Below are 14287 nucleotides of genomic sequence, written 5' to 3' on the forward strand. Positions count from 1 at the left end.
CTATATTTCATATTATATTGTTGTTAATTTTATTGTTTGAAGTCTTTATAAGTTTACGATGCCAGGATATACATATAATATGTTCAAAAGTTTTTAAAGAACGTACGTTAAATAATAAACGTATACCATTATATCTCATTATAAGGTGACAGTGCTGGCTGAATTAAATTTTGGATATGGATATATTGTCATTCCCTTAAAGCGTATAGGGTAAGATGTTTCAAATGTTAGCGTATATTCGCTCGTGTGAGTGATACGACGAGATTTTTTATTCAAGCATGACCCTACACCTCAAACTTCTGCTATATACATAAATTGCAGTTAACAGTAATGATTAAAACTATTAATATAATTAATACACTATTAGTGAGTCATTTATCCTTGCATATTTAATGCATTTCTATGCATATACACTTTAAGAGTTAATTAAAACAATATTATTGTCACTTATAAAATAACACTGTTTAGATTGAAATTGTAATATCGTCTTCATAAAAATAATAGAGATTCAAATTTTATGATTTTTTTTTTTTATTAATAAAATGTTATGTAATGTAAGTTATAGAAAATTATTAAAAATGAATGATATTGTAGTGATCAAAGTAGTGAGCAGACGATGAAACTTTCACTAATAAAAAATAATATCTACTTATGGGTTGATATTAGCTTTTTTTAAAGTCTAAAATGATAGTCTTTTGACGTATTCGAAACCTAGTGCAGTCGCGAAAACGGGTGCAACGCAATTGTGCCAATGCAGTAGACCTATATTATAGGACGGAGTAGAGTGTGGACATTAATGATTACACGTCTGTGCATTTAAAACGGCTCCTCCACGACGCCACCGCGTATAATCTGCCGACCGCGTGCGATGACAAACGATCGTCAGGGCACAAAACTCCGCCGCACCTGGTGTACCTCTCACGGTGACGGTATAGCGACGACACGCCCGTTAAAAATACTCATTTCCCACACACACACACACATACACGCGCGTACACCGAGTTATATATAGGTATATATGTATATTGTATATGTATAGATAGATAAATAGATACGCATGTATCCCAAGCGCAAGGCTTAAATAAATGCTCGACAATTTACTGGCACTTTGCACACAGCTGCTAATTCCTGCACCGGAGGGCTATCATTCATGCTTAATCATACAACAGCACTGCGTCGGACATGAAGCGACGGCAACCGGGGTGAAAAAAAAATGTAAAAAACCATATTGCACCTCGTTACCTTCTTCAATTATTCACAAACAAAAAAAAAATAATAATAATACAAAAAAGAAATACTAGGGCCTATGTAGAGGAATAAATCTAGTGATCAATACACTGGCAATGGTGGTCGTACGATTTAAATAAATAAATTAAAAACCAAAATACATATATGCGTTAAATGATTTAACTTTGTCAGAATGAAATTTTTATTATTACCGTTCTTCTTCCACCAACGGCAGATCAATTAAACCTCAATAAAGTATAGAATTCTTGAACTGATCAACTAATATTAATCGTAGACATAAATATCAACAAAAACGATGATAACGTAATCGAAAATTGTTTGTTTAGAGGTACGAGTATATTGTCTGTTTTTTAAAAAATGTTGTCGCTTTGGAGACCTTTTCACACTGATTATATTTTTTTGCATAACATTATTCTAAAAATGTATTGAAAATATTGTCAGGATCGTTATATTAATTTTTATTGTTGATGAAAATGTATTCTTAAAAAGTAAAATAAAAAGTAAAATGCATATTTTAATAAGGAAATATACTAAAGAACTTTATTCGAATCATTTAATATAATTATTTTGTGTCTTTGTAATAATGCATGCATTATATTTAAAATATTAACAATGGTAAAAGGTTAGTATAAAGAAAATTCTATTAATAAAATATGCGTTATTTTAAGTTATGTTTATTTTCTTTTTTTTTTTTCATAGTTCATATAAGTAAGAAAAAAGTTTATTTTCTTAAACGTGAAATACTTATAAATATTTGTACTGCAAATGTATAGCATAATATAATTTATTATTATACAAGGAACGTTTTTTTTTTTTTTTTGTAGTAATAAAAAAGAAAGAAAATAATATATAATGTAGAATATAAATATAAAATATTAACTAAATATTTGTAATATATTATTATAAAAAAAAAAAAAAAAATGTTTATAAATTAGCGGTTAAACAAAAAAAAAAAAAATTACATCATCTAAATATTGCAGAATTAAAAATTAAAAAAAAAAGATTGAGTAGATTATTTCTTTGTTGTAAAAAATATGTGGTTAGTATACTTCGTCACTGTGAGTTCTAAGTCATTATAATATACGCATTAAATTTAATTCAATACCTAATAATTTGTTGCATACAAAAACCTATTCTGAGCGAAGATGGTTGATATACCTATATTACAAGTAGTATATTTTATTAAATATTTATATTTCTTCTAAAATAATGTTTTAAATGTGATCGATTAAATCGGTTTATGCCAAAAAAATTAAAGTTTAGAACGTCAGTGTGTTTATAACATAGTTTTGTATCTTAATAGTTTAAATCCCCTTGAAAAATATTTTTGAATTACAACAAATTCTTTGACATCTTTTAAATACCTAATTTCCTACGAATTTCAAATTAAAATGGCTATAAAAAGAATAATTTTATTTATATATTTTTTATATATTTTTATTTTAGTAATAAGTAATAAATATCTATTTATAGAAACTAGGTATTAATTTTCCAAACTTAAGTTGTGGAAAAATGTATTTTTTTTTCTGTTTTTATAATTTAAAAAAATATTAAAAATGAATAAAATTATTATTATTTGTATTGTGTTATTTATTTATACTATGATATGATTCTCTATAAAGATTCAACGACTATCTGTTAATACATATTTTTAATATTTTTTCAACGAATATTTCATAGTTTTAATCTTTCTATGTTTACAGTTTTTAAATGTTTTTTTTTTAATATTTTTAATTTGTATTTTTATCAGAATAATTTAAATTAATTGTATTATATTTTTATTACATGAAACTATAAAATTATTAATTTAAATAGATTTATTGCTACTTTTTATCATCCTAACTTATAAGTAATTTAAATAATATATTCTACTAATAGAACAAGCACAAAAAAAAAAAAAAAATGTTTCACATTTGTAAGGTATTGAATTTAAAATATAAATTTTAAAAAATATTATACTGCTAAAATAACCTAATCACACACGATTAACAAAAAATAATGAGCATTTTAATCAAATTTTGATAGTCAATAAACTATGGATTCAAAATAAATCTAATTCGTGTATGGAATTCTAAAATGAATAGTTATTGTTTTTATAAGACGCAATAAAAATATTTATACTAAAATCACATTAACACGTACATATTAAGTCTATATAATAAATGTCCAATAAACAATTATAAGAGATCATATTATGTAATAATATATCAATGTACTTACTCGTGATACGTTAAAAATGATAATAAAAAAAATAGACACGCCAAAACATCTGCTCTTCCAACGATTCCCGTAACCTGAAACAATTTTTAAACTGATGAAACATTTTTCCACATCCTAACCAAACTTAATGTTAAATACACATATTTAATAACTGCTAAATATAATGGACCTATAAAATATCAAAGCATTAAATAATAATACTTGACTTCATATTTATAAAATACAAAATAATCTATATATTTTATGAAGCGTTTTGTTTTAATTAAATATTTTTATTTAGAATTGTTTTGTGGATTCAATAAAATTCTAATGTTTTTGATTTTATCTGAGGCAAATTTAAAATATCGATTTTACCATATAATATATTTTTTTCTGAAAACAATATTTTTTTACGTACATACATTAAAACATTGCAAATAAAACTTGTGGTTTGCCGGTGCAGATCGATGCTAAATATGGGTTTCGTTACCTAAATATTTATGGTGCGTGTACTTACAAAATTAAATAACATTATAAAAACGATACTACCAAAAGGTTAAGTCTTTTAGTAAGAACTAGACTGGTTGCATGTCATATACACAATCGTGATAAATATCGGTAATATTTTTGAATTTTTAGTGGACAATTTGGACGTTTATTTCAAGATGAAGGGAATAGTTGAAATACTGAGAAATAATTTATAGAAAAACATTATTGATATTTAAAAAACTACGTGTGAAATAATATATTGACAATTTAAGAAGTATTATATTATCTTTAAATATAAAATAAATACTTTTTAACTAATACACCTATATGCTTAAAAGTCTAAATATACTTGTGTTTATTTGGTTCAGTGTTTACTCATAAGCTTTCATAATATATTTATAAAAAATGTTTGAATTTATTGTTTATAATAAATAATAATACGCATCACAGATATTCTATTATCGAATGTATTACACAATAACATACTAAAAATAATATTAAAATACGTATTGGAGTAAATCGTCTTCAGTTTTTATTGATGAAAGTAATTTCAAAATTATTAACTCTATTCCTGTATAATATAACTAATTAATATTTTATATTTATTTATTTATACTGTATTATTATTTAATCATAAATTAAGGAAATTATAATTAATATAAAAAATAAAATAATTATACATTTTTAATACTTTATCCTTTCTCAAAAAATTCAATTTATCGATTCTGGTGATTTGGTCTGGCTATGGGTGAGGATGTTAGTAGCTATTAATGTAGGTAATAGATATAATATAATATGGCATAACATGGCCATTTAACACAATAAGTGCATATTCTACACGTAATAATATTACACATCTTATAACAAGATTTGCGTAAGCGACACAAAGATTGCAGAACTTTCTATGAAAAAAAGGAAAGCTATCCTAACCTAATCTAACCTAACCTAACCTAACCACGTGCCCTTGTTTCCAAAAATGCGGTACTTTGTCGACAACAGTGGAGCGTGATCACAATGGTATACCTAACGAAATTAAAAGCAATTCAAAGCACACACCACTGCCACACGTACATATCGTCCAGACCTTTAGCCGTCAAGGGAAATTACACAAAACGGCAGACATTTCATCTCAAGTTCGAGTCAACAAAAATAAAATCGGTGGAAAAAATAAAACTCATCCGTAACACACACGATTGGAAAGACGGAATGGGATGAGCTTTTGCAATTAAAACAATAAACGTCTCCGAAGCACCATTATTATACAAGTGTGCCACAGTGTTTCCCAAAGGATGTGCCACAGCACACTGAAGTCCCTTGAAATTTGAAAGATATGCCTCGAAAAGTTGAACTTTATACACACACACACACACACACACACACACACACACACACACACACACATATATATATACCATTTATATTTGGAAAGTAGATAATATTTAATATTTATCCAAAGTATACCATGACTTATAATAACTATATAATTATGTGTCACGATGGAAAAAAGTTTGGAAATCACATCTGTATGCCTTCTATATGCATATACCGTAACCATGGTTCTATCGTACTGCGACAACGAGGATTTATATATTATTATTATTCTACTAAAATTTTGTCTTCGTCGATTATTTCGTGTGTTTTATTTGTTAGTCGACGCCACCACCATCGTACGTTCAAAATAATCTTATGTTGACAACGGCGACGACAACTTTTAATTAAAATCACCCTTGGGGACTATACGAGTAAAAGCTTTGCATGGAGATGGCGGTGACTTTGGCCATTATATTATATACAAAGAGTTATTGCACTGAAAATCCGCACACGTCGCAATAGATTAAAGCAAGTTCCCATCGACGTTTTTCCACAGAAAATAACACGTGAGGTAAAATCTTTGATATCTGATACTATGACCGTATGCAGAGTAACTGTGGATGACAATTAAGTTTTGTAGGAAAAACTGTCCACTATCGATTAAAAAATAAATATGATGATTGTATTATATTCATATTGAATGTCTACAGAAATAATTCATAAAAGTCAGATTTATAAAACGCGAATACAGTGATAAATATCAATCTAATAATAATTATTTAAATTTAAAATATATTTACACCAAGATATTTTTATTTTAATATTTATTATTATTATTTGTTTTATTATGTAATGCATTCAATTTTTAAGAGGACCATTTCAAATTGATCTTAAAAATTAAAATATGTAAACAGTTATAATTTTACACTCCAAAAGGTTTAAAAATAAATAATTAGTACAATAAAATAAAATTTAAAAGCAAATAATAAGTAGTTGCTAAAATAATAATTAATCAGTCATTTTAAATAAAATCAACAGAAAATAAACGTTATAAAATATAATAAGACAAGAAAAATAAACAATTATTTATGACGCATATAATAATACAATATACAAGAGGCAAGAAAAAGTTTTCATGCATCGTCGAAGATCCTTGAACATTAGTGATAAAAAAAGAGTTGGCTAACCAAGGGTTGTTGGCCTTTCGTGAAACTTTTGGCCATTCATTGCTTTTTTTACAAGTATGCAATAAAAAAAGGTATCAAAAAGTCGGCCAAGCACCCCAGCGTCAGGATGCATATCATTTGAAACACTTTTAATATTTTTTTTTATTTTTATTATATTTTTTTTCGTTGTTGTTTTACAAACTATCTGACCAAATATGTTTTTTTTTACTATACCCACATAATTTTTGAACCTAATGACATTGAAAGAAATATGAAAATGTTCGATCACTGTTATTCTTTTTTAATGTTCTTGAAACAAAAATCAATCCGTTAATATTTAAATGATTAAATAGCGCTAGATACATAAGTATATAACAGTTTTTAAATTCACAAACTCATTCCATTTATGACATTTCAATCTAGAGATGTGAGTTTTTATTATACAGAAGTTTAAAACTGTATTAAATACATAATATAAAATTATTTTATACAGGCATTATAAAAAAAAAAAAAAAATTAAGGCATTATTTTTAGTTATTATTATCATAAATAATATTTTTATTATTTATTATTATCGTTTTATAATTTTAATATGTTTATTTAGCATTCATATGTTTAAAATGACTTAAATTAATTATACTATTATAATATTGTTAATATAAGTATAATTAGATAGAATATATTATATAAGTAACAATTATTATTTCTGTATTTCTATTTAAAAATTTAACATAAATAAACAATACCCTTATACCTTTAAACTTTTTAAAGATAAAATTATATTTTTCACTAAATTTCTGACAGTAAATATAAGAACTTATTACTTATAAAAAGTAAAAAATATGGGACTCAGAATTTAGTAGATATATTTATATGTTAATTTTCAAACAATAAATAGTGACTCAAATCCCAATTTATTTTGAAATTTATCAGGAAAATTTATTTGATATTTTAAGGATATAATTTGCTATAAATTATAAATTATTAAAATATTTTGAATTTAAATCATTTTTAGCTATTAGGTATATGAATATATGGTACATGGTGCATCATAATTGGTGTAGTATGTTTAAATATTAATTTGTTGAATTTGGTCAAAAATAATTCTTATATTATTATGTATTTTTTTAATGTTTTCTGGTCTTTTAGCCATTTTTAAATTAATAAATAATTTTAAAATGATTTATATTTCCCAATTAACAATGGTTTTATAATAAGTATTACATTTTTGATAATTTAAGGTACTTTAAAGTTTTATACGGTATAATAATGTTATAAAAAAATAAATAAGTTTCAATAGAATTTAAATGTTTTTAAACGTAATATTACACGTAAAAACACACTTCTTTTTAAAACCAATACTGCTGTTCTAGTGATTTTATTATTTCATAACTGCTGTATTTTCTTAAAAAAAATGTAATTTCCTAAATAAAACATCAATATGCTATATAGTAAATATATAATATTTTAGAGAATTATTTTCTGTATAAAAATATAGAACAAATTTAATGGAAAAAATGTCAAACTCGTATACATAGAAATATAATGTAAAGTTTATCTTTCTAAAAATAATATTATTATTTTCAAGTTAATAGGTATTTTGAAATATATATTTAGCACATCAAATACGATAGGAATTAAATAAAATGTTTTATTTAATATGACACTTAACATTGACATATTAAATACCTTATCATTCAAATGCAATGTTTATTAATAACTATACACAAGATAATCCTTTTATCGAATAACATATTTAATTTAAAAATCTATTTATATTTTTGAAAATATTTTTTATATAATTTCCAATCAAAATAAAACAAATTATTATTAAATATTTTTTATCAATATATTTTTTTAAGTTTTTAATTTTATGAATGACATTATTTTTAAGTTCTAATATTTAACATTTAGGTGAACGGAGTAAAGTGCTAATGGATAACCCGAAAAATGTTGATTTACTACTCAATTTAACTAAATTTTAAGTACTTAGAATCTAAAAAATTTTCATATGAATTTCAATTTATATGTATCAAAATACTACGGAACAATTTTGCTTCAGAATATGAAATTGAAAATGTATATTATCATTTTTTTTTTTTTAAACTAAAAAAAAAATTATAACTTAGAAAAATATTTAAAATATTGTTTTTTTTTTTTTCAATTGAAAATATTTAAAAAATATAATAGATTTTGAAGTCATGAGTGTTATTTTATAAATAAATTACTAAGTATTATAATATTTATAAAGAAAATTAGTGTTTTGTTTTATTAACTCACTGCTTCCGTATGGATCGGATGGACAGCAAAAACAATTCCAGCCAAAAGTCCATATTTATGTTCTAATCCAGCAACTGAAATGCACAGACGAGCAAATAAAACACTACAAATGCCATGAAGGATAACATTGACAACGTGAAACCACACAGGTTGAAGTCCAAATATATAATGGTTCAATCTGTAACACAAAAATATATATTTATTGTATAAATTAACATATTTTGTTAATTCTTTTTCTTGTAAAATGCTGTTCTTGTACATTTGTTACCTAAATATATTTATTTGTGAATAAAAAATAAATATTGGTTTGGCAACAATCTAAATAATCTTAGGAATAAATAAGCCTTTTAAAGTTTAGTTTTCCTAAAAAAATACTGCGAAAGTTAGATAGATAATTCAAAATCATCTATTATTAGTCCGTTGTTATATAAAATGTAGATTTCTCATCTGAATTAAAGATAACAAAAAACTTTTGATGTTTTCGTATTAATTAAATATATTAATATTTAAATAATATAAATTTTTATGTCTTTCAAAAGAATTTCCTAACACTACTTATATAATATTATTGCAAACATAAATATAGACATTCAGTTTATAGTAAAATACTGATGCATTTAAACAAAAAATTGTTAGTTACACACATAAACGAGTTAGGAATCTACAATTTTAATTTAAACTATTAAAAAATTTGCACTCCGAAGTATTGGAAAGAGTTAATTTTGAATTCAGCTCAAATCTATATTTAAGAAAAATAAATTTGATCTATTTAAATAATATTTCTTATTGTTTTAAATTTATTCGAAAAATTCTTATGAACGTTTTTAGTAACTATTTTTATACATAATATTTTACTTCAAATAACATAAATTTAAAAATACTTTGAAATTTTTGGATAAGTTCTATTTTACGCAGTTTTCATTACTTTTAATCACTATAAATTTGTATTAAGTATACTATTTTCATCTAAAATAAATTGTATTCATAATTAAAGTCATATCTCTGTATATTGTGTATAATACGGAATGAAAATATTTAAATTCTATTATTAATAGTAGTATTATTTATTACTTTTTAGTTATATCTTAATATTAAAATCTAGTTATTGGATATAAGAAAAATATATTTAAGCCTGTAAAATATGTTTTTAAATTCAGCATTATCAACAAGTAATGCACTAATTAAATCAAAATTTAAGATATTGTTATAACTTATGCATTTAACAAATCATTTAATATTTTTACAACGAGTTATTTTTTCATACTTTTTTCTACGTATAGTTTGTTGCTATTATTTACAATATACTTAAAAAATACGAAAAATAAAAAAAAGAAAAACATAATTACTATCTGTTTTTAATTTTTAAAATCAAAATATTCAGTTATTGTACACAAAGTGTCTACTAAAATACTATTATTTGACCATCTTAAAATATGAATTTAAATAAATAATTTAAAATTACTAGCATTTAGTATACAAAAAAGTTCTAAAAAACTTATTTATATTTTTTGAATTGTTATTTTATATGCTAATAACATTATATTTTTGTAAATAAAAAAAACATAAGCGAGTTAATAAAACAATATCCTAGTTTATTTATAATTTTTGTTAAAATATTATCTACACTAATATTATATACATTGAATTTTATTTTATTAAAAATGTATTATTTAGTATGTATAATTTATAATCATTTAATGATACTCTCTTAATTTTTAATTGGCAATTATAATTACCAAAGTTTAGTGTATTTATCATTGGGAGTTATACTCCTATTATGCATAATAATTTAAGCTACCTCTACTATGTCTTTATTAAGATTGTATATTATTGCTATTTAAATGATTTTTAACAAAAATAAAATACTCGTCAATAAGCATTTGAAAACAAAAATTAATCAGATAATTAATTTATTTTTGTTTATCAAATATATCTAGATAATTATATCATATATTTACATTTTCAATATCTTTAAAGTATTGAAATTTGTAATTAATTGAATTATCTAAATATACTTTAAAACTGAATAATTTAATTAAAATCAATTTTGCAGTTTTATTTAATTAAACTTAAAAAATTATTTTTTATTGTAATATACTTAATTTAAAATTATAAGTTATTATAATTCACTTACAGAAATACTTCAAATGTTTGTGTATATATATATATATATAATTGATACTGTTACTATCTACTAAATTATATAAATTAAACAGGTTTAAATATAAAGTGAAAAAAAAATATTAAAAATATTAATAGGTAACATAGAAAACAGAAAAAAAAATATTTAAATTAATTCAAACCATGAAGAAATATATATCTGGAAAATGAGTAAATGAATAGGCCTGTAAATAGTGGCGTCGTATAGACAGTTTTCTGAGACTAACGACTGAATCATAATAGTAATACAAATATATAATGAATATGAGGTGTAATGGTAAAGAAGGCCATTATATTATTAGTTTATATTATATAGTATATATAGTATATTTCTATAGTCATAAAATTTGCAATGTATTTATCACACAACTCCACGATATTCATTTATTTTTCTAAATTACTAAAATATAATTTCAAAGTTCACCTTTTAATTATTGAAAGATTTTATTGACAATACATGGTTCCCGCTGGGTTTTCAATTAAATTTAAATGATATTTTCATAATTTAGTTTTTAATTGATAATATACTTAATGATTCAATTAATTAACTGTTTTTTTTTTTTTTTGGCCATAACCCAAACTAGTTGGAAACGGATACTCGATAAAAACTATTTGCTCGATTTGTGATGTAGACCATGCCAAACTTTTTCAACTTATAATTAAAACTGAGAGATTATATTCTCTTCTGAAATAATTAAAACTGGGGGTTATTCTGTGAAGAGCTTAAACTCTCGTGGAGAATTTTACTCTAGCAAACGATTATCCACAAGTTAATTTAAATAAAGCCTATGCAAGGAATATAGATTGCAGCAAAGTCCGAGTGCCTGAATTCCCACCCTAGTTCTTCTTTAAAGAAGTCATTTTAAAACTTTTCCCATCACGTCAACAAAGGTAAGAAATAGCAAGTAGCTAAAATGTAACTGATGTGATTAAAACACTGCGTAAATCGATTATTTTGTCAAACTACCTCCATCGTAGTTATAGGTTAATTTAAAAAGTTGTGTTGATTTGGAATTCTTTAAATGTAAATTAAAATGTTCAAAAACTTTCAATGAATACGAAATTTTGATAATATTTTAACAGTTTAAATACGATTATACCTCATAAATATTACATAGGCAATTATTTGTATAAACATATAGACATTGATGTAGAGAAATCAAAAAAATAGACATATAGTATTATATAGTGTATAATATACCGTATTATAAGTCAATATTTATTTTCATTATATTCTTTTTTTTTTTTTTTGAACAAATATAATATAGTTATAAAATTTAAAACTCGCATTTATTATAGTTAGGAACTTTTTTCATTTGAAGCCCAAACTCAGTTATCTTTTTCATCAGTTTTTGAAATTTATTTGTATGCCTAACTTGTATACAAAAAATTTGTAAATTTATACTTCTGAAATACTTTAAACAAAGTAAAATAGAGTAATTATTATTTAACTATCGTCTGAATGTACTTTAGATAATAACATAGTAATTACAGTCGATTTTTTTATAAATATACTGTTAACGCCACAATTAACATTATTATACTGCTAAACTGCTTAAACAAAACATATAATTATATTCTTCATTTAATTCTAAACGATTCAAGTAATGAATTAATGAAAGTGAATAAGTACTTTTTTTGATTAAAATTCAAGATTATTTGAAATACTGTGTGAATACAATTTTAATGTAAACTATTATTATAGAAAACAACATGCTCATTACTTAAAAATATGATAATTCAATAATCTTCACTGAGTAACCACAAATTTAAATTATTAATTTAATAGATTATATTAGTTTAATGAACTAGCTTTATGTTGTTCATTCAGAAGTAATCAAATTAATGAAAAAAATGTTTGTGTTATGGTTACGAGTATTTCATTTTTATTTTCAGCAATCATAACAATAATACGCCTACGTCAAAAATGTATTTATTTTTTTAATGTTAATAAAAAACATTAAAAAACGTTTTAATTAATAGAGATTTGGACTTTTGAAAACACTCTTTATATTTATTATTATTATAAATTAATAAAATCTATGGCATAAGCTCATGGAGCATGAGTTAATTGATGTTAAGCATCTATATGAAATTAAACCCCTTCAATTACATTAAAAATTTAATAAAGTACACGATTAAGTGTTAATTAACTTTATTGCGATTTGTTAAATCAAACTTTCTTAATTGATTTGATATTTTTATTTGAATATAACTTAGTACTTACAATAAATACTTACTTATAATAATTTAATTTCATACAGTTACTATTAAATTAATGAACCTATTTATATTATCAAACATGTATGTAAAATAAAATGTTATCTTATGCATCAAAATAATTAACAAAATATAAATATGTGAAAATAAAATAATAAACACGATACACAAAGAACACATTGAATAGAAAGTACTTATTATATTATTTAAAGATTCTTAATTATTATTTTGATAATAGTCTAAGGTATTATAAGTAAATGAAAATATATACATCATTCGCATATTCGTTTTTATTCTAAGTAAAAGTCAATAAGTAAGCCGTTGATAAAATTGTATTTTTAATATACCAAAGTAGGTTTGAATTACATTTATTTTAGACAAAACTTTAAAAAACCATTTTAAAGGTTCGGTTTTATTATTATTTTCATAAAACTTAAATTTAGTGGTGATTCAAGTTTGCAAGAACAAAGTACCCATTGAGGATTATTATTTAGCACGCAAATATGGTATTTGAACTTTAAGCATTATTATCTCGCAAATATTTAATGATTAGATACCTAGTAGATTAGTAAATTTAAATAATTGCATTAAGGTGGCTATTTAAAAACAATATTTTTTACAATGTTCACTATAAATTTATTTTGTATAATATTATATGTTGGTAAGAGAAAATACTTTTATTCGTTTATTTTTACCTTGAATTTTTTTTTTTTCTAATGAGATTCTACAAAACACAAAGCCTATATACGCGCCCTTTGCGTCAAGTAATCTGATTAGCCGTACATGACGGCCAGTATGACGTGCGTGTTCTGGTGTAATTTCCAAATATGGCCTTTCAGACTTCCATTAAAAGAACCAAAACTCAATTATCATCTATCCCTTCTTTCTACCTTGTCCACTCTCTATCTAACTCTACACTTCCTTTTCCGTCAACAGCAAGAGGACCTTCGAGGAAAAAAAAGAAAAAAATATATCACAACAGAATACTGAAGTTTTACCGTACATTTAATCATATTATACTACAATGCCATAGTGCCGTGAGGAATTTCTACGCTCTGTAATTATGAAGTTAGCTGTTTGTTAAGTAAATTAGGTATAATGCAATTTGATTTGGACGAATTTAATGTCACGTTGTGAGCTCTGGTAATGGAATTATAACAAAACAACTGAAATAAAGTTCTGCATTACGACAATAACATTTTTTTATTTTTTTT

The 14287-nt window shown here is 23.4% G+C and overlaps 1 protein-coding gene across 1 annotated transcript in view; it reads right to left on the reverse strand.

The window, feature by feature from the left end:
- LOC112601341 (transmembrane and TPR repeat-containing protein 1-like) overlaps window positions 1–14287 on the reverse strand; it is a 103255-nt gene that overhangs the window by 72586 nt on the left and 16382 nt on the right. The window contains exons 2-3 of the mRNA XM_025348913.1: window positions 8694–8871; window positions 3469–3542 (exon numbers count right to left, since the gene is read on the reverse strand). Coding sequence (XP_025204698.1) covers window positions 3469–3542; window positions 8694–8871 — 252 coding nt within the window. The remainder of the gene's footprint in view (window positions 1–3468; window positions 3543–8693; window positions 8872–14287) is intronic.

Source organism: Melanaphis sacchari, unplaced genomic scaffold, assembly GCF_002803265.2.
Source record: "Melanaphis sacchari strain LSU unplaced genomic scaffold, SCAv2.0 Contig77_pilon_pilon, whole genome shotgun sequence".
Lineage (NCBI taxonomy): Eukaryota > Metazoa > Arthropoda > Insecta > Hemiptera > Aphididae > Melanaphis > Melanaphis sacchari.